Consider the following 22,617-nt stretch of genomic DNA (forward strand, 5'->3'; position numbering starts at 1 on the left):
AGACGCCTCCGAGCAGCCGATCTGGAGAAGTTGCGACCTGGGGTTGAGTGGGTCCGAGAGGTTGGGGGGGGCAAAGCCATGCGGCGACCCCGGCACCTCCTGGCCACTGGAGGACGGCAGGGACATGGCCACGGAACCCAAACTCGGCAAAGTTACTCCCGGAGACGGTCTAAGTTCCTTAGATCCCGGCAGAGACGCCGGGACCCCACAGGCCATGAAAACAGAGAGCGACGAGGGGTCTCACCCGAGCCCCCGGGGGCAGCTGTCGCCTCTCAACATCTTCCGCTTCCCCTGTCTGCCCCTCAACCCCATCTATCTCGCTGCACGAACTCACCAACTTCTCACCGCCAACGACCGCGATCACGTCCCCTACATCCCCGACATCTCCAGCTCCTACAGCTTCACCGAGACGCCGGGATCGTCCAGCACCAGGACAGAGAGGACCCCCCACCCCCACCCCCACCAGCTTCCCGGCCTGGGTCTGCACGAGGAGTCCAATGACACATTCGCTTACATGCCCACTGGCTACAGTCCATACACTGACTATGTGGCCTCCCAACAGAGGCCAATCACGAGAGGAGAACCGCCTGAAGACGCTGTTATGTTTAAAACTGAGGCCACCGACTCCTATGGGCTTGAGTCAGGTCTGGGCTCCAGCTTCCTCAACCAAGACGATACCATGCCCTCCACCTCCTCAGCCCCTGTGACCTGGTACCAGCCGGTTACTTATTTCGGCTACCAAGGTGGGACCAAAGGACTACCAGACAACTATGCCCAAGGCTACCCTCAATACCCGGGCTTGTTAAGGTAGGCAGCGGCTTTCAAAGTATTCCTTCTCAGTCGTTTCAGGCCATTTGGACGCTTTCTGGTTCATTGCATTTGTTTCTGTTTTCGAAAAAAAAAAAGAAAAAAAATCGTTCGTTCCCAATTTGTTCTGTTCAGTCAGACAGAGCTCTGGCGATCTGTTAATTTCAGTGTCCACCACTTCACACAGTTGTCAGTTCCCGTTTACAAAACTGCATTCCCTTTGGTTGAAGGCTGCAGTGGTAAATCATGGGAACGAGATGCACTGGAAGCTCAGGCCATCGTTGCACAAATTAGATGCTGTGAGTTTTAAGTGACACTGAAACAGTTGTGATACATATACATATAAACACATTTGACCGTAATTTTATATTGCAAATGAACAACTTTTTCAACTGTTGAGTGTAGGCTATATGCTGTGTATCTGATGTTGGTACGAGATATGGTAGTGTCTGCATTTACCTCCCTGTGATATTAATTGAAGATAATTAACAAGCAGCAGTGTAAACTACCTGTATTTTCTAGTCCCCGACATCTCCAGCTATCCATCTAGTCACATGTAACATTTTAGACACATTAATCAATTAGATTTAGCCAACTTCTCTAGAATTTATGCCTCCCTCGATTCATACAATTCTCTTTTCACCCATATCAAATAGCAGGGCAAACTTTTTAAGAAAATCTTTTAACTTTCGTATTTTTAACAACAGTGCAATCTGACCCAATGTCCCACCTTACATTTGTAGATGAATCCAACTTGTTATAGTTTTTTATTCTCTCATTTCCCAGCCTGGGTCTATTCCTTTCTCTTTTTTGCACAAAATTTTGGCCAGGGTAGTGAAGGGAATTTCCATAGTTGTTATTTATAGTTGATCAGACACCGTTGGCAAGGGTTTTTGACTGAAAGTTTGAGGGAGAACAGTAATTCCAATCTACACTGTCTCTGGCTTGCTGCACTTTCTGCAATTACAACTGAATAATTATTACAATTCCTTCCTTTCTTAAAATTATTTTTTAAAAATTATAGAAAAACTTATGTCAAGGCAAAAAAATATAAATTTGAATTATAGAAATTAAATACTTCTTTAAAATATTTTTTAAAATTTTTACAAAGCAAATTACATTTACAATGATAAATCAAGATGGTGCTTTCAACTAACAAGATTTACTAGCTAGATATTATAGTTGGGTGCAGACTGAGTGCCTGAGTCTTTGAAGTATTGTGTTTTTATTTCTGGGAAATGGGATTGAATTCTGCCCAAACAGATATTCTGCATGTCCAAAAGTATTCTCACTTAATTTGTAGCAAGGGTCTGTTGATTGAACATGGTTAAGACAATCCGTAACAAGAATTAATAATCTGCCAGAACAATATACCGATCATTATCTGTCTCAATTAAAGTGTAAAAGATTGTTTGGTTACAAACACTAACATTTCACACTGGCACAGAGCAGTAAGTGCAGCAGTGGATTGGTATATTATTATTTTTCTGAATCTGAATTGGTTTGAAATTCAGTTAAGATTTCTAGGATGAAACTCTCCTCGTTGTAATGTTCTTATGAGAAATGGTTTTGGACAGTATTAACTGATTTCCAAGTGAATATAAACCCCAAAACTGCCTAATCGGCAATTTTGCTCAGACGGACTACCAAGAAAGGTTAGTGTGAGAAATGGATAATGCTGCATTGATGCAGTAGGGAGTTCTTTCTGTTCTTCGGTTGTAGCTGAGATTCTTTGTTGAGGCAAAATCAAGGGAGCTCTAAATCTGTTTATAACACATGTACCTGACCTAATAATCGGTGATGACACTGTGCCTGAAATGGCAAATTGCTCTGTTTTCCAATGCAAACTTTGCACCAAATTTTATCTCAAAGTTAAAATAAAAATAATACAGGTGAAGTGGTGGTGCTGCTCTGCGGTATGGGGTTAAAACATAACTCAGAACAGAGCAGAGTGGTTTTGTCTTAAATCTAAGCTGTTGTTATCAGACTTGTTGGTGCTTGATGTTGATATTGACACTGGATAGCAAAACTGGAAAAGTATTGACTTTTGGTCACCTTGATCAGATTAAAATTCACTCTCTTCTCTCTTCCTCCCAACATTTTAACAATAAAGTACAATGGTTTATTCATTTATCTACACACTTTGCAAACTATACTTCTTCGTACGATCAAAAGGGGTGTTTCACTGCTTGAACTTCTTTATACAGAGAGCATGTAGTCGGCCAAATTCATTGAATAATAAAAATAAAATCACGTATAATACATTGTATAATATATGATAAATGTAAACTTAGAAGAATGACTTGGAAATACACCCTTTAAAAANTAATGATCAATGCCTGTGTAATTCAACCTTGAGTTAATGTAAATTGGTATTTCTATTTTGTGTTGTCAGTTTTGTTAAACTCAAATCTGCCACCTCTTCCCTGTTTGAACAAATCTTACTCAGATATGGGACATTTACAAGCAAGTTTATACACACTTGAACAAAAGTTGAATTCTCATAGTATTTAGCATGAATGGTTGTATGTCTATCAATACTGTTATTCATTACTAGCAAAAGTAGAGGCTAACCTTCAAGTTGTTCTCAGGGGCATTTGAATGATATGATTTATCATGCATGATAAGTGGGTATGATGTAATATGAGAGTTTCAGATGTGTACGGGCAAAGCCTCATCTCTGCTTCAGCCTACTTATTTAAACGTTAAAGTTTTGTTCCCTAACTTTACGGTGTGAATAAAATACAATATCACCAATGTTTTAGGCACGGCAGTTAATTTATATTTGACAAACATTATAGCTCTCAATATAAATTTTGTTGATATGTAACTATTTAAAGGTCTCCTTATGTGTTATTAATGAATTATACAGGACAAAAAGTGAAGGTTAGAATTTTAAAGCTGGGGAGCCTCATGTTATCCCAAAGCAGTTGGCAGGCAACACAGTGCTAACTTGAACCTTCAAGTCTTGAGTTCCTTTATTAATTACAGGCTACATTATGGTAAATGTTGTTCTATTTGTTAAACCTCCCACTGCTAAAAGCAGCTGGCAGGTTTGTTGCAATTGTTTGTGTGCATTTTGCTTGAATGTTCAAGTTTTTCCTTACCTCTTTGTTGAGTTGGTTCTGACGGGGAAGGGAAAAGTAACTATTCAATTTTAAATATACCGTTTTCACGGCACTAGATCTGAAGAACTTCTTTTGTTTGTAATTTGTGAAGGTTTTCACTGTGTGCCCAGTGAATTTCCAACAACTGAGTATTCATAAATACTCACGGCTGCCTGAGTGGGTAAAAACACGTCCACTGAGCCATGCAGAAATGATAAGTCCAAGCTGTAACAGAGAAATGAAAGAAATATGCAGGTGACTGAAAGTAAAAGAACTGGAAAAAATAGAATTCAGTAAATGCATGAAAGGGAATAAAAGAAACAAACCTACTGAAAGAAATACAACAGTAAAATTAAACAATATATATTAACCAAAGGTAAAAACCTGGTGAGGAAAGGGGAAGCACTTTGAAGATAAATATCACCTGAAAATGCTTTGGTTAAATAAAAACTAGAAAGGCATGCAGAAAACGAGAAAAAAAGGGAGTTATAGAAAAGTAAGGAGTATCCTTTTATCAAAATATTTAAAATAATATTAATAATACAATGTGTGTTTTATGGTGCTTTTATGTTCTACGGTCTTTTTTCCTATTCTGTTTCAAACAAAGCACAGTTCCATGTCTGCAAGTTGCCAATGCCACTTATACCATTTATTTCAAAAATAGTAGTAAAAAAATAAACATGACAAAAGGAAATACTGCAACCACCTTAATTCAGGAATTAGCACATGTTTAAAAATTGAACATCAAAAGTACAAGAGTGGAGCACTCAACAATTACAGAGCAGTCCACCGGAAGTACGATGCATTTTAAAAGGTTATAAAACATTGTAGAAAAAATCTGGAGATTAATAGGTGCAACACAAAGAACGTTAACATCAAAAACAAAACAAACACAAGCCATTTGTAAATGCTGAACAATCCTGAAACATGCCTGAATATATATTCCCTGCTGCTGCACAATTGACAAAAAGATGGCTTTTTTATTTTGAAATAGATCATTTATACTACTGTATAATACATGTACCTGCGTACAAAAATGCACGATCACTACCCTTTAGAGTAAATCCTGTGAAGTGCTTTGAGACATCCTCCTGATGTAAAAGGTGCCAAATCAAATGCAACGATCATTTATTACCTGTATGAAATTACTTGGACAACTAATTTGAAAAATGCAATTTAAGTTTAATAAAGTAAATAAAGATCAGCAAGGTTAATTATTTGAAAAAGACAAATGGAAGTATAATCAGCCAGAAACAGATCAGCAAATCATGAATTAATTTACTTTGAGTTTACTGTATCTGTAAAATACAATGGAAACACATAATAGATAGAAATCCATGTTGGCCAATTGCTACTAACTACAAAATGAAAATAAAATATAATGTCATCTTTTAGTCTTATCGATAGATAGATAGATTTAAGGATCTGGCTGAATATCTAGATAGGTTACAATGTTTATGGTAGCTCAAGAAGTTATAAATTATTTCTTCCACCTTGGTGTACACTAATCTCCTTAACTACCATATTCATCAGCCCTACACGAGTGATACAAAATAATGGGGCATTTAATAAACAAATATTATAAACAAACCAATGTAGCAAATAATCTGCTTTTTGTTTTGGTCACTCGGGTGTCTGACACACGTGAAAATCCATCACTGTGATTAAGCCAAATCAAACTACTAAGAGTTCCACATTCTGTATGTATTGTTTCTGTTTTATGGTGTGGAGTGTGCATTCTCTCCTGGAGGGCCCACCATCCTGCTTACCTAGTCTTGGAGTTTTTACACACAGGTTGACAAGAATCAAGCCATGGGGGACTGTTGGATTTTAACAAGAGAAATCTGTGCAGTTTGCCACTGCAAACAAATGGGAAGTTTCCTGCTCTTTATCCAGTTTGTCACTTAGGCTGTACCAAATTCACCACTTGCATTATATAATTGTGGTTACCATCCATTCATCTTTGCTTCAGTTTCGGGCTTTTACGTTTCACTTCACATAAGAGGAAGAGCAATAGTTGCTTTCATTTTCAAACCTTTTGAGTGCTGATGTCACAGGAGTCTTCTTTACTCTGTGATAAAATATCCTTCAGTGGGACAATCAAACATTTGTTCCACAAAGCTTTTATGTAACAATAATCATTGTATTAGATATTGTGCCTCATCATTTAATTGAGACATTGCAGAGTGCTTCACAGGAATCACTGTACAAAGTGTGGTAACTGGGTAGTTATAGACAAACAAGTACTTTGAACAGAATGAACTGTGGTTGAAACTGACAATGAAAACTAATGAAAACACCATACCTCAGTGCTACCCCAGTCCACTGAGTCTAGTATGCTATATTGATTGGACTGAGGTAAAAGATAGTTTACCATTTCGTTGATCCCCACCCTGCTTCATCAGACAGAACACTGACCTGATGTTATGATATTCTCTTAACCCATGCCTGACCTGACTAAGTCAAAGCATGTGGTTAGAGGTGAAAATGCATTTAACTTAACAGCGAAATGAATTGTGCGAGCTGTTTAAAGCTTATATAAATAAATAAAAATAATAATCCTTGCATTTGATATAGCTCCTTACCACATCTTTGAGATGTCTCAAAGTGCTTCACAGAATATATTGTAAAATGAATTGACTGTATATTTTGTGGGCAAAACGCGGCAGCCAATTGCGCACAGCAATGTCCCACAAACAGTTGTGGATTGAGTAACCAAATTGTTATTGTTTTGTTTGAGAACTGCAAGCAGTATGGCACGAATTACAGGATGTATAACAGGTTAATTGTATAGTTAAAGCCAATGAACAGGATTCCAGCAATTCTACGATACTTTTTATTGTTATTGTTTGCATCCAGAACTCTGCAGCCTGTGTCCTCTCCCGCACCAAACTCCGTGACCCCATCTCCCCCACTCTCGCCCGACTCCATTGCCTCCCTATCCTTCAGAGGATCCAGTTCAAGATCCTGGTCCTCACATACAAAGCCCTCCATGGCCTCACCCCACCCTACTTCTGCGAACTCCTAAACCCCTATCAACCCGCCCATTCCCTCCGCTCAGCCGGCTCCGGGCCTGCTCCATGTACCCCGACCCACCCGCCCCACCATTGGCGGGAGAGCCTTTAGCCACTCTGTCTCCAACCTCTGGAATTCCATCCCCCAATCACTCCGCCTCGCCCCCTCCTTAGCCTCCTTCAAGTCCCGCCTCAAGACCCTCGAGCATGCCATCGGCCACCCCCCTTCCCCTCCCTTCTGCCCCCCTGACCCCTGCTCGGGTCTGAAATGCTGTACACTGTCCAGTGCCTTGGAACGTCCTCCCCGACATGAAAGGTGCTATACAAATGTAATCTTGTTGTTATTTCAGAACACATGATTTACACAATTCGCATAACGAAAGTGTTTTTACACATAGCTTTAGAACTACTTTGTACAGTTCTTAATGTCCAGGTTAGTGTTCATGTCTGTGACTCTTGAAGGATACCCCAAGTCCTAATTATTGGGTGGCTTTTTCAAGTTTCCCAACCCCAGTAAACACGTAGACTTGGCCAGAAGGCTTCAGTTAACACTGTTTGTGTTTGGTGAAGTGCTTGGCAATGTAAAGGCGTAAATCTTTGGACACCGTTTTTCGTAAATGTTATAAGCAGTACTCAAATTGGGCAGTACTCAATTCTGAAGTCCTACCGGTAAACCTCCCCAGCCAGGTAATAATAATAATAATAATCCTTGCATTTGATATAGCACTTTTCACGTCTTCTAGACATCCCAAAGCGCTTCACAGAATATACTGTAAAGTGAATTGACTGTATATTTGTGGGCGAACACGGCAGCCAATTGCGCACAGCAATTTCCCACAAACAGTCATTGATTGAAAATGACCAATTTATTATTATTGATTTTTTTGGAGGGATTATTATTAGGCGTGTGTAGTAAGGAAACTTGCCCAAGGTTTCACCCTACCGGGAATTGAACTCAGGTCTCACACTTGCAAAGCGAGTGCTCTAACCACTGAGCTACAGGACTCCACCAAATAGATCTCTGCTTCTTTATATACATTAGTATTAGTTCTGATTGTAAATGTTTGATCCACCAGGTATCAAAAATGAGAAATGAATACCAGCACTATAAGATGCTCTCTGGAGGTTTTTCAGGAATACAGTCTTACACTTTATACAATCTCCTATTTCCCCATCTAACACTTTTCCTTCCCCACTCTTGATCTGTGATAACACATTAAAGGGCTGTGCAATATTCGTAAAACCCTTCACAAACCTTCTAATGTATGATCTTAAACTGACAAACTGATAGATTTCAGACATATCTTTTGGGAAGGGACACCTAAAATTTCTGCAGTTTTTGTTGTTTCATATATCAAAATAGTTTGAAATCAATATGCAGTAACGTCCTTTACAGGATTCCGGGTATCTGGAATTCAAACATAGCTGAACTCAGCCGAAAGTGAAAATTTAAAAAATAGTTTCCACATGAGCCTACAGATTCCTGATTCCTATCTCTCCTGACATGTGACAGTGAGCAGCCTCACCTTGCTAGCTTTCACAGTGGCCAGGGATATCGACTTTGAATCAGATTGTTTGAATTCCACGAGCCGAAGTCAGTTTCTTCGCTATCTTTGATTCTTAGAATTACAATGCTGATACCGTGTGCTTTCTCATGGCTTTAACAGATGAACACAACTTGAATTTATATAGCGCTCTTCACAAAAGATAGCGCCTTAAAATGCTGAACAGTGACAAAGTTGGATGCTGAAGGGGGAAGAGGAAGTGACCATAGGTGCAGTCAAAGGGCTAAGTCTTAAAGTGGGATTTCAAAGTAGGTACAGAGGGGGTGTGGATAATTGAAGCAGGGATGTTCCAGAGATTCGGTGCATAGTGGCTGAAGGTACAAATACAACAACAACAACATTTATATAGCGCCTTTCATGTCGGGAGGATGTCCCAAGGCGCTGGATATTCCAGTTTCGGACCTGAGCTGGGGGTCAGGATCGGGGAGGGTGGAGGGCAGGGGTCGAAGCAGGGTAATCGAAAGCATGGTTAAAGAGGAGGGTCTTGAGATGGGTCTTGAAGGAGGTAAGGCAGGGGGCGAGGTGGAAGGACTGCGGGATGGAATTCCAGAGGGTGGGGGCAGAGTAGTAGATGGCCCAATAGTGGGGCGAGCGAGGTGGGGACGTGAAGCAGGCCGGAGCCCGCTGAGCGGAGGGAATGAACAGGATAGTAGAGTCGCAGAGGTAGTGGTGAGCAAGGCCATGGAGTACTTTGAAGGTGAGGATCAGGATCTTGAACTGTATCCGCTATGTGATGGGAAGCCAGTGGAGTCGGGCAAGGATGGGGGTGATAGGGTCATGGAGCCTGGTGTGCGAGAGGACACGGGCTGCAGAATTATGGATGATCTGCAGCCTATGGAGGGAGAAACTGGGGAGGCCGACAAGCAAGGAGTTTGCATAGTCAAGCCTCGATGTTATGAAAGCATATATGAGGGTTTCGGCGGCCTACGGAGTGAGACAGTGGCGAAGCCGGGCGATGTTGCGGAGTTAAGGGAAGGCAGAGCGGGTCATGGCACAGATTTGGGGTAGAAAGGATAGTTGAGGGTCAAACAAGACACCACGTTTCCGGACTGGCTTAGCAAGGTGGAGTGTGCAACCATGGATGGTGACAGCGACTAAGGACATTACTTGTTGTGGAGGTGTGGAGGCGCTGACGGGAGCCAATCAGGAGAGCCTCATTCTTGTTGACGTTCAACTGACAAAAATTAGCGCTCATCCAGGACTTGATGGTTGCACACTCCACCTTACTAAAGCGAGACCTGAAACTTGGCTTCTTGTTTGACCCCCAGCTTGGGTCAGTAACTCTGTCTGTCCAGTGCCTTGGGACATCCTCCGCATGTGAAAGGTGCTTTACAAATGTAATTTTGTTGTTGTGGATATCTGACAGACATTTTGTCAGGACAGCAGTGGTCCTGGGGTCAACGGTGGAGGCAGAGAGGTACAGTTGGGTGTCATCCACATACATGTGGAAGTTGACCCCATGTCTGCAGATGATGTCACCAAGAGGGAGCATATAGATATTGAAGAGGAGGGGACTAAGGACAGAGCCCTGAGGAACGCCACTCAAGACGGTGCAGGGGCTAGAGGAGAAACCGTTTGTGGAGGTCAAGTGGAGGCAGTGTGAGAGATTCGATCTGAACCAGTCAAGGACAGAGCTGTGAAGGTTGAGATGAGAGTAGAGGCGGTGGATGAGAATAGAGTGGTCGAAAGTGTCGAAGACAGCAGAGAGGTCAAGGAGGATGAGGAGACAGAAGGAGCCCTGGTCACAGATGTACAGAATGTCATTTGTCACTGTGACCAGGGCTGTTTCTGTACTGTGGGCCGCACGGAAACCCGATTGGAGGGGATTGTGAAAGGAGCGGCGGGAGAGGAAGCTGGAAAGCAACTACTCATTCCAGGATCTTGGAGAAGAAAGTGAGGTTGGAGATGGGGCAATAGTTTGAGAGTAAAGATGGGTCCAGGGAGGGTTTTTTAAGGATAGGAGTGATGATGGCGGTTTTTGATAGGGTGGGAAGTGATGAACTACAAAGACAATAGGGTGAAGTGATGAACTACAAAGACAAGGCAACACAGAAACAGTTCTAAATATAGAAACATATATTTCCTTCATTCTTGAGTTAATAGCTTTCATTTGGAAATACAGCTGGTCCCAAAGATTGTAAATCCTCAGTTTCACTTTACTGTACTGAGATTTTCTACACCCTACTTCATTCTTTGTGCATTTCAGAACTCTGTTGAGATTCAATCTAAGATTCTTTTTAATTGTCCTAGTTCACAGTATCTTTGCTTTTGTTATTTTATTATCTGAAGCACAGCACTTCCAACAATGTGGCCCTAATACAAGTACTGTATTGTAAAGTCAGCCGAGATTAGGTGAGTTCAAAGTCCAAAGCCTCCCCTCTGCTTTGATTTTAAAATCCGTTTGGTGTCTTTCCTGGATATTTATTCGCACAGAATCCCAGTTGGATAGAATTTAGCATTTGCTCGGAATTTGAATGACAATTTGTAACACTACTTTGTAGTGCTGGTAGGCAAGTTTCAACATTGTGAATCGTGGAAGCAGTAAGAATGTATTACTAAATACTTTCCTCGTTGTTCTGTTGGAAGGCAGAGTGACCAACAAATGGGTGCATAGTACATACTATTTCGCCCACAAATATACAGTCAATTCACTTTATGAAGCACTTTGAGAAGTCTAGAAGACGTGAAAAATGCTATATCAAATGCAAGAATTATTATTATTATTATTACTACAATAGCTTTAACTGCCTGTGCCTGCACATTCCCAGCATTAGACATTTCCCAATAAAAATAAAAGTATTCCTTGCAATGTTACTGGGTCCTCAGTAACTACAGTACAAAAAAATCAGGTACACTAATAATATAATCTGTCAAACAAAAGTGGAAGAGAGAAATGCTCCCCGCTGTTTCATTCTTAAACAGAAGTTGTAAAGATGCCACTTTTATACCAAATCCCTTTAGGAGCATTTTCGGTCACGCTTGCAAAATAATAGCATTTTTTCACAGAGGTGTTAGAATTTACTGAACAAATCTAACAGCAACAACAGTTGCATAGATATTTTCCTTGCCCACATTCACTGCAATTTACCAAATATATTCCTTGAAATGCTTTGGGACCTCATCCCATAGTGAAAGGTGCTGCACCAAATGCAAGGATTATTTTTATGAATATATTTAAAACCAAACCACTTTTGTACACTGAGAACCCCCTTTCTGTTGCATCCTCAGATAGGCTTAACTTGGACACATCAATGCTCAGACAGGTTGCAAGGATCAGAGTATTTCATATGATATGTAAACCATTTATTTACCATCGGTATAATAAGTGTTGGATTATCCCATTGGATTAATAAGTGTGTTCATTAGCTGTCCGCCAAGTGGTTTGAAAATAATGGAGTGAAAAATGCTGTGCTAATTATCACTGATTCTTATTGTTACATTGCTGACAACTGCAATATAAAAGTAGGCTTTAGATGTCAACAGGTTTTGTTATTGAGGCTCCTCTCTCTCAGTTTCACTATAAAGAGATGGATTGTGGTCGGCAGAAGCTTCTACCATTGTTATTGTCACCAGTGGAAAGTCATTGATGGGATACCAGCCTAGCTCAGTTAGACCAATATGTTGACCATGAAAAACTTCCAAAGAGTTACATAGATAACTCATTGATTAGATGCATTATACCAGGGCCATCCAATTGGTGGCAGGTATGTTTTCATCCAGCCCAAAACCATTTCCAGGTTGCCCGCTCCCTTCCTCCTCAGTGACCCATCCTCTCATGGCAACGTTAGGTGTGGAGGTTGGTTAAGAGACCCGCTTGCCTTCCCCTCAGCTCGAGAGGGACTTCCTGACACATTGCGCAACATTGAGCCCCGGGGAGTGGAAATGCTGCCCGTTGTTGCAGTCTTTTCGGAAGCCTTTCCTGAGCAGAGGGAAGGTCCCAATCGCCAGCTCCTGCCACTGCCGGATAGTGAGCTGTGTAGGTGATTGAGAGAGAAGGGCAGAGAGAGTGATTGTGTGTGAGAGAGGGAGGAGATTGAGAGAGTGATTGAGATGGGGGGGTGGGGGGGAGAGTGAGTGACTGTGTGAGAAAGGGAGAGAGTGTGAGGAAAAGAGAGATTGAGAGGAAAGAGAAAGTGTGTGAGAGAGGAAAGAGGATGTGAGCGAGGGGAATTGAGAGTGTGAGAGAGGAAGGTGGAGAGAGTATGTGAGAAAGAGAGACGAAAGAGAGTGGAGAGTGATTGAGAGAGAGAACGGGAGAGTGATTGAGAGAGTGATTGACAGAGGGGGAGAGAGAGAGTGATTAAGAATGAGCGAGAGAGGGCAGAGAGGAACAGAGAGAAGGAGGGATAGGGGAGAGAGAGTGATTCAACAACTACAGTTTTTCGGAGTCCTGCAGCTCAGTAGTTAGAGCACTCACCTTGCAAGCGACAAACATGGGTTTGCTTTCCGGCAGGGCGAAACATTGGGCAAGCTTCCTCACTCCACACGCCTGATAATAATCCCTCAAGAAAAAAAGTATACAAAATAATAATTTGGTCAGTCAATCCACGACTGTTTGTGGGACGCTGCTGTGCGCAATTGGCTACCGCGTTTCGCCCACAAATATACAGTCAATTCACTTTACAATATATCCTGTGAAGTGCTTTGAGACATCTAGAAGACGTGAAAAGTGCTATATCAAATGCAAGGATTATTATTTATTTATTATAACTTGCATTTATATAGCGCCCTTCATGTGGAGTTGTGTCCTGGAGTGCTTGACAGTTGCAGAATCTTTGACGCTGAGCCAGGGGGAGAGTGAGGTGGGAGGGTGATTGAGATCTGGATCAAAAAAGAAAGTTTTTAGGTGGAATTTGAAGGTGGGGAGGGAGGGGGCAAGGCGAAGGGATTGAAGGAGAGAGTTCCAGAGTTTTGGGGCATAGTGACTGAAGGCATGGCCACCGATGGTGGAGCGGCGGGGATAAGGGATAAACAGGAGGACGGAGCCAGCCGAGCAGAGACAGCAGGTGGTGGAGTTCAGGGTAAGCAGATCGGATAGGTAGGGAGGTGCGAGGGCATGAAGGGATTTGAAAGCGAATGAGAGGATCTTGAAATCGATCAGTTTGATAATTCAGAGAGAGGGGGAGTGAGAGAGAGGGAGTGTCGGTGAGAAGGTGTGAGAGAGGGGAGTGGGGGAGAAAAATTGAGAGAGAAAGAGTGTGTGTGAGAGAGTGAGAGAAAGTATGTGTGAGAGAGTAATTGAGAGAGAGAGTGATTGAAAGAAAAAAAGTGATTGAGAGTTGGGGGCGAGAGAAAGTGAATGATTGAGAGGGAGGGAAAGAGAGCATGAGGGAGAGGGTGAGAGACAAAAACAGAGAGTGAAAGAGCAGAGAGAGAGAGAGAGGGGGGGAAGTGGGGCCAGAGTTTCAGTTCTCAAGCAGGGCCTCCCAGGCAGGCATCTAGGATAGACCGAGAGACGTGCCGTGCAATTTACTGACAGGAAACTCCCTCTTTCCCCAGAGAGAAACTCCTCCATGGCCTTCAAGCTCCTATCCCCACCCTACCTCTGCAATCTTCCGATTTTCACAATCGCCATTTTGCTCTGCTGTCTGGAGCTCCATACCCGGAGTCCCTCCGACTCGTAAGCTGCCTCCCTCCCTCCCCTCTTTCACAGCATGTGAATACCTAACTCTTTGACCGTGCTTTCGGTCATCTTATGCCCTCCATCCTTCAGCTCTCAACTCAGGAGCCAGCCCAGCAATGTCAAGAGTTTGAGATGTCCTTCGTACGTGAAGAAGCCTCTGTGTAACTGTTATGTTTTTGGAAGGGAAACACAAAAATATTGCTTATGTAGCCCGCAGACTTTCTCAAACATTGCATTCAGCCAAAAGGTTGGACCACTCTGCTTTTGGACAGCAATTTTCAGCAATGTGATAATTAATCTTGGGGATAATTATCAGACCTCATATATTTTTCATCCTAATGTTACATTTGATTAACAGAATGAATTACGAATACAGCACACAGACAGTCTCCTCTTGGTAAGTTCATATAAAAATTAGACTGGAGAAGCTCCATACAGCTATGGCGTTCTGTTACAATCACTACATTTCAGAAGATTGTGTTACCTTTAAATTAGTCATGATGATAAATCAGAGTTAAAATGCTCTTCAGCATCGGATCACAGGATCATTTCAAGGAAAAGATACTGTTTTAGAGGTGTGCTTTTTTGTTCAGCCAGGTGTCTGACATATGCGGAAATCCATCACCGTGCTTAAAAGTATCCAAACCAAGCTGTGATTTCCATACATCACACCTAAATCCCAGAGATAGATTGTTGGAATGGAATGTGCACTCTCTCCCTGGAGGAACGCATCCTGCTTACCCAATTCCGAAAAGTATCAGGGCAAGAACCTAGGCTTGGGGCCCCTAGAGGCTGCACTGGGGTACTGCTGGAGTTTAACTAGCTAATCCGCATAGCTTGCAATTGATATTGCTGTCTGGCAAGCTTTCTTGCTACTTGTCCAGGTAGGACCGTCCTTCCCTTAGGGTTATGGCTTCCAGGGTTAACAGGAGCTGAGTGTTAGCTGGGCAGTGTGCAGAGAAAGAAGAAAATGACTCTTCACTCCAACAGGAACTGCCCATTTTCCCAAACTACATCTTCTTATAGTCCAATAAAGTATTCTAAATACCTGTCCACTTATATCTCTCAGCATTCATTTCTCCGATTCTCTTTCTCTTTGTATTCCATTTAACCTAACTACAGTTATTTTAATTCAACTTGTAGCTCCGTACCAATACAACTGTTAATAATAATAATAATAATAATAATCCTTGCATTTGATATAGCGCTTTTCAAGTCGGGAGGACGTCCCAAAGCTCTTCACAGAACACACTGTAAAGTGAATTGACTGTATAGTTGTGGGCGAACGCGGCAGCCAATTGCGCCCAGCAATGTCCCACAAACAGTCGGGGATTGAAAATGACTAATTTATTATTGTTTCTGGTTTTGGAGGGATTATTATTAGGCGTGTGGAGTAAGGAAACTTGCCCAAGGTTTCGCCCTCTGCCTGGAATTGAACTCAGGTCTCTCGCTTGCAAAGCGAGTGCTCTAACCACTGAGCTACAGGACTCCAGTGGTCCAGGTGGCAGATTCGGTTTGATCACAGCTCTTGTATCGCTGGGCCCTGGGTTCAAAGAGCACTAAATAAATTGTACTTGGCCAGGTCTCAAAGTCCTTCAGAATGACTACAACACAAACTTCACATTCAGTACAAATTGACAATCTCTCTCAGACCAGCCACTGGGAGAGGTTGGTGTGTGAAATGGAAAATTTACTCTGGTGCAGTAGAAGAAGCAACACTTTGCATCTGCCTCGGGCTGTATTCGTGCTTTGACAGTCATACTGTGTAACAAATGCAAAATGGTTTCTTGGCACTGATATCCGATACTGTGAGGAAAATATTTATTTTTAATTTATTATTAATAGTAATAAAAATTCTTGTATTTGATTTAACGTCTTTTATATTCTGGTCTCCCCCTCCCCCCCCACCACCCCCCCCCGCCACACACACAAAATATAAAATATAAAAATGTGAAATGTGATCCACTGCTGAAAAGTTATTTTATCATCATGACTAATTTAAATATTTATTTAATAATTTAATTGTACAAAAGATAAATATGGCAGTTATATAATGACAACTCGCTTCCATTTCAAATAAAAAGGTAGATGTCAGGTACAATTTGTACCAAGGCAAACTTGCATTCTCCTTTTTTTTGTTTTGGGTTATTTTTGGAAATACTCTAAAATTCAATGGAAATTAATATTATTATTGGTGGATTACTGGAGCTTTAAGACAAACACCATCATATGAGGTGTAAAGTTTAATAGTAACCTCCGTGTACCACTGATCTTGGTTGTTTAGCAACTGTCGAAAAATAGCAACATAAGGCAAAAAAAATGTATCTGTGCATTTTAAATTCTACCCAAAATAAACCAGCTGTTGCTTCAGCAGAGCTGCAAAAAGGGGTTTATTACAACAAAGTGTTGTCTGTTATGTCTTTGTAAGTCATGCGTATTATATCTGTGAACTGTTTCCCAGTGCATAACTGATTGAATGAGCGTGCCCTAGGTTACATTGAATTAAGGGAAACATAATCTGACAGACAACACCACAGTAAGTCTCATATTTACCTGCATTACTGATCAAGTGCAAAACCAGTTGTTAATGAAAAGGAAATGTTAAATACCAATGAGCTGCATGTTACCTGTAAAAAGTCTCAGCAGGGGTGCTCGTCATTATCCATTAAGCAGTAATCAACCGTGAAAGATGATGTCTATTAAACACACATGAGTACAGCTTGAAATTTATTGTCCACTGCATCTTATTTATTCGAAATGTGCTCTGTAACTTTCCATAAGATGCTGTATTATAAAGAAACACAGGTCAAAATAAAATACATAACATAGCAGGTATTTAAGTTAAGACGGTCATTTCATTGAGTAGTTTGGGATGCCTTAAATTGAGATCTCGTTTTTTTCAAATATAAATCACTGGGATTCCTCGTTTCTCAGTTGCTTGCTATGGACAATTCAAGCGAAACTTCACTTTAGGCTGGCCATGAGGAACCACTTTTTCACCTGAAGGGAACAGGCTGCCACATGATATTTGTTCAAGAGTAATTCAGACAGATTTCTTAAAGAAGAGAGAATCAAGAGCTACAGATAATTTGTCATGTGACATAAATAAAGGTACAGCAGCTCATTTGACTGCCTTCGAGAGTCGAGAATTTTGAGACTTCAAGAATTTTTCCAGGCAAATTTTATTTTCTGTGAAATGGCATTTGTATTTTGTTTTTCCTCCTCTCCTAGGAGGGATCGAGTGGTCAGCACCAAGAGAGATGGGTAGATGAATATTGTGTGGGAGGTGAAGTGGGGCAGGGACATTCTCCTGGAAGAGAACTTGATGTTCTCTTTTTGTCGCTCTTTCTCATCAATGTATCTATGCAAAAGGTATCTGATATCATCCACGGAGCATGCTTATAATTTGAACTGCAATTTGAATTGATGCTTAACAACATGGTGGCTTTCATGACGGGAGAACAAATTGCCACTTCATTTATGCACTCGTTTTGTAGTTATCATTTATCTTTCTCTTCCACTGCTAAAGATGCTGACTACAGCTAACCTATTATTATTCTACAATATTTCAGTAGCTGTCGAAGTGATCAATCTTAATGTGTAAGCTTAGACAATGAATGTAGATACAATTGGTCATTTACTTCATGCCTGTTTGTGGAACATTGCTGTATGGAATTGGTTGCTGCTTTCAGGTACAATTAGTCTTTTTTTTACAGCAATTCCTGTGAAGCACTTCAAGATCTTCTGATTTTATCGCTGTTGTATCACACACAAACATTTTTTTTGGTTAACCCGGATGTCTGCAGCCTGTGCAAACTCATCACCATGCTTAAGAGTATCCAAAATGGGATGATAGTTCCAGATATGTATGCCACCTACACATGCAACTTCTCTATATCTGGAATGGAATATATACCTTCTCCCTGTCAGGATGCACCCTGCTTATCTAACCTGGGGATCCAATAATATAGAAATTAAGCATTTCTTATGATTATAGTTCCTATTTTTTCAAATCTTACTCTAAACTTTAAATGCACCAAAAGCACATGAATTCCAAGTTGTTTCTAGTAATAAATAAGAAGAATAAGGTGGAATTTGCATTTGTTTTAACAAAGGACTATTCAAAGTAAAATAAGAATTATTTGGCAAACAAATCATGGAATATTTTAAATATATATATATAATTTATATAAAATCATTTAAAATACAAACACATTTTTAATTTGGCTGTACTACATTGTGTGCTGTTGGAAAGCAAATGGTAAAATATGCGGAACTTTTGCAACTGCTTAACTTTGTCTTCACTTAAATAAATGACAGAAGCCCAGAGGGAAAAGCCAGTTATTTTAGAGAGAGAGTGCTGCCTACCAAACTAGATGCAGTTTGTTTTGTGTATTTAAACATTTTTTCTAAAGGTGTTTTGACACCTCTTTGCACTTTTGTATTTTGAATCAATTTTTCTAAAGGGAAAAATATTATTGCAGGGAAAGTTTCTATTATGCCACTCAGACAGCTCCAAATGGAGATAGAGATTCCATTTGAATTATTGTTCATACCTTCTCTCTTGAAGGCAGAACTTCATTTGGTTAACAGCGTCACAATACATTGTTTAAATAGCCACTCAACATGTATAAGATTGGACAGTCAATTTTTTCTAGGTTGGCAGAGTGTCTGACACATGCTGAAACAATCACCACGCTTAAGAGTATCTAAATGAGACTGAGTGTTCCACATATGCTACATAGGCTTGGACATTTCTTTGTGTTAGTTGACTGTTTAACTCTTAAGATCCTGTACATGGGTGGAGAAGAGATATGGAAGCAAGGGAAACTGAACAGTGATAAGAAGGAAAGCTGACCCTTTTTTATTTGTACCCACTCTAAAGCTTAAGAATGCTAAACCTTTTTGGGATGCTTCACCACCAGCTTCAGCTGAAATCAGCTACCTGTACAAATCAGGAAATTGAACCCGTGACTTCCCTGGTCTGTATGGTTCAGTCCTTCACTATATGGATTCCTGTAGCCTAGTGGCTAGTATGCTTGCCTCGCAAGTGAGTGGACCTGGATTTGGCGGGGAAACCTTAGGCAAGTTTCCTTACTCCACACACCTCTGTTTACCTAGCAGTAAGTAGTAGCCCTGTTGTTTAATTGGCAGATCATTTTACGGGGTAATAATCCCTCAAAAAAAATTGGTCACTCAATCCACGACTGTTTGTGATACACTGCTGTATGCGATTGGTTGCTGCGTTTCGCCCACAAAATACACAGTTAATCCACTTTACAATATATTCTGTGAAGGGCTTTGGGATGTCTTAATGACATGATAAGGTGCTAAATCAAATGCAAGAAAGGATTATATGATAGCTAGGATTTCATCAGTTTAATTTTTTTTGTCTTTAATTTCTTATTTCATATCATCTATTCCTGTTTCTTGCATACTGCACAATAGTAATGTAATCAACCTTCCATTTGTGCCTTATCACATCATTGAGATGTCTTAAAATGCTTCACTGGATTTTATTATGAAGTGTAGTGACTGGGTATTTGTAGGTAAATGGAGCAACAATTTGCATACATCAATGTCCAATGTTCCACAAACAGCCATGAAGTGAAATGACCAATTTTATTTGGAGGATTCGTGGCAAGGAGTGCCAAGACAGCAATAATGTCCCAGAAGAAACTCTTTTTGGATAGAGTCATGGGAACTTTAGCGTACATATGAATCTGGAATTAATTGGGGAAATTGTAACAGGAACAAAACAGATTGCTAAAACCGTACAGAATGCACACGTTTATGATAGTATGAGAAGACTCGGTATAAGCTACTCAAGGCTTTCAACCAAACTGATGGGTAGCCATATTATATAACACATATGTTCACAATATGCTCTATAGTTTGAGAATTGTATGTAACAAAATTTCATCATAGGTATCATTGAAATATCATGATGGAGGATGTAATTTACATAGGAACATTATTGCTACCTGTACTGTAAGATCCCACAGACCCATGACTACTAATGGCTGCCCTTAATCATTTAGGGGATACATTGAGGTGAAGGACCTTGAGGGTTATAATTTCAGGATTACTCCTTGTCATCCTCTCAGCTCCCTTGCTCTCCAGTCCTCTTGATTCCAATCCCGAGCTCAGGTGCACACCTTTGACTGTCCAGTGTTATATAATACAATTTATTGTTGTTGATTTACTAGGTTAATATTGGGGATTAGCAGTTTGGCTAATGAGTGGAGACTGAAGGAATTGGAATTGGGAAGGTTGAGGGGCACCTGATAGAGGTCTTTGTGATGTGTTTTGATAGACAATAGGGAGAAATTATTTCTACTGCCCAGTGAGTCAATAACTAGATGGCATCAATTTAAGATAGTGAATGAGCAAATGGGGAATTTAGGAGAATTTTATTCACACACAGAGTAGTTAATATATGGAACGACTTGCTGGGAGCAGGAGTTGAGGCAAAATCCATGTTGGCTTTCAAGAAGGAACTACAACAATAACAACTTTCATTTATATAGGCCCCTTAACGCGTCCCAGAGCGCTTCACAGTGGCAGAGTTTGATAACATGCCGGGTGGGGAGACCGTAAGCACGATCAAATAGAAAAGTCTTTAGGTGGGAATTGAAGGGGGGGAGGAAGGGGGTAAGGTGGACGAATTGAGGGAGAGAGTTCCAGTGTTTTGGGGCGTAGTGGCTGAAGGTACGGCGACCGATGGTGGAATGTGGGGCACGAGGGACAAATAGGAGGCCAGAATCAGCCGATTGGAGGCAGCGAGTGGTGGAGTTGGTTAGCAACAACATGTTCCAGGGCTTTGACCAGGAATGGCAGGTTTGAAATGGGACGGTAGTGCGCGAGGTTGAAAGGATCAAGAGTAGCTTTTTTTNAACTGGACAGGTAGCTCTTTTAAAAGGAGTCAGCTACAGGAGTATGGAGAAAGGGCTGAAAGGATTGTGGGACTGAAAGGATTGCTTTCAAGATAGGCTGAATGGCCTTCTTCTGTGCCGTACATTTCTATGGTTCTAAATGTGGATAATTCTTCTTCATATACATTTCACAAAGTAATAGTTTTGACTATGACTCTCTTGTGACTGGAGTATACATGAACTCTAATGAATGACGGTGTAGTTCAGTGCTTCTCATTTTCTGTTTCTTTCTCTTTCACTCTATTTCTTCCTCTCTCTCATTTGCTGCTTCTTTCTTACTTCTTCTCTGTTTTTCTCTCATTTTCTCAATTGCATGCTTGGAGCAAGACAAAAGTTTTCCTAAAATAAGTGACATGTCTGATAGAGTCTACTTATGTACTCTCCTTACACAGTGGAACTTATTATTGTTTGAAATGTTACCCACCGCCTTGAGCTATGTTACATTTCAAAATAATTAATTTTCAGAACAATTGATGCTATCATTGCAATCTTGATTTTTTTCATTTCAAGACTAGGGTAGTAACTTCCTTGACAAGAAACCTACTATTCCACATTTCACTTTCGCTTCTGATGTCAGTGCTCTGGCCTTCAAACATCTGGCTTTACCTGACCCTGATATCCATTAGTTCTCAGCTCTATTGATGATCTGAATTCGTAATGTAACATGCACAGCTATATAAGATTTTAAAAATTGCAGTTTTATACTGTCTTATATAGAAATGTTTCAAAGCACTTTACAGTACAGTGCATCTCATTATAACGCAATGGTTGGGATTCATAAAATAACATTTGCCATGTTATCGTCATCAGACCTCTTATGTTTTGCACATGTGCAAGACAAGAAGTGATGTCCTTAGCGATTTAATGATCTGGAAGTTGTTTAATAGGAATCTAACGGAGCAAATGAGGTTTACACCGGAGCCACATTATAACCAAATTCATGCAATTCGGTTATAAAGTAGTTCCAGTGTAAATGTTGTTTTATAATTGGAGGAGCATATTATAATGTTGAGTATAATGACTCTTTTTGCACACAAACCTGACAGTCTTTTTGCACTCAGCATGGTTCCAAAAACAACCATGAGAAGAATAACAAATTTATCTGAAATATTGTTGGCGAGGACACTGGGATAAACCCTCTATCCCTTTTAAATGATATCATAGGATCTCTAATGTCCACCTCAAAAACAGGTAGTCAAGGATCTTCATTCAACATTGATCTAATGGACCGAGGATTGAAACGGTATTAAATATCACACATTCCCATTTTGGCTATATCATCTCTTCTATTGTCCTTGTTAATAAGATGCCATTGCCCATAGCTACTATACATCTGAACCAGAAAACTCCTCATCGGTTTACCACGTTCATTGTTATACCTTTTTATTTTGTACATGTTCTAATCTTTACTTTGCTGCTCATAGCCAATTGCATTGAATAAGTCCCAGCTCTATCTCACTCCTCTTCACTCCTCCCTTAGTTTTGATTTAGGTTTGTTTCATTTTCTCTCACCTTTTTCCTCTGTTGCACTTGGTTCCCTGCTCTCTTTACATTTGGTCACTATTA

General features: G+C 40.7%; 1 protein-coding gene across 1 annotated transcript in view; it reads left to right on the forward strand.

The window, feature by feature from the left end:
* Positions 1 to 214: 214 nt before the first annotated feature.
* LOC103184039 (progesterone receptor) overlaps positions 215 to 22,617 on the forward strand; it is a 148,151-nt gene continuing 125,748 nt past the window's right edge. Inside the window, exon 1 of the mRNA XM_007901877.2 lies at positions 215 to 807. Coding sequence (XP_007900068.1) covers positions 215 to 807 — 593 coding nt within the window. The remainder of the gene's footprint in view (positions 808 to 22,617) is intronic.

The sequence above is a fragment of the Callorhinchus milii genome, unplaced genomic scaffold, assembly GCF_018977255.1.
Source record: "Callorhinchus milii isolate IMCB2004 unplaced genomic scaffold, IMCB_Cmil_1.0 Scaffold4, whole genome shotgun sequence".
NCBI lineage: Eukaryota > Metazoa > Chordata > Chondrichthyes > Chimaeriformes > Callorhinchidae > Callorhinchus > Callorhinchus milii.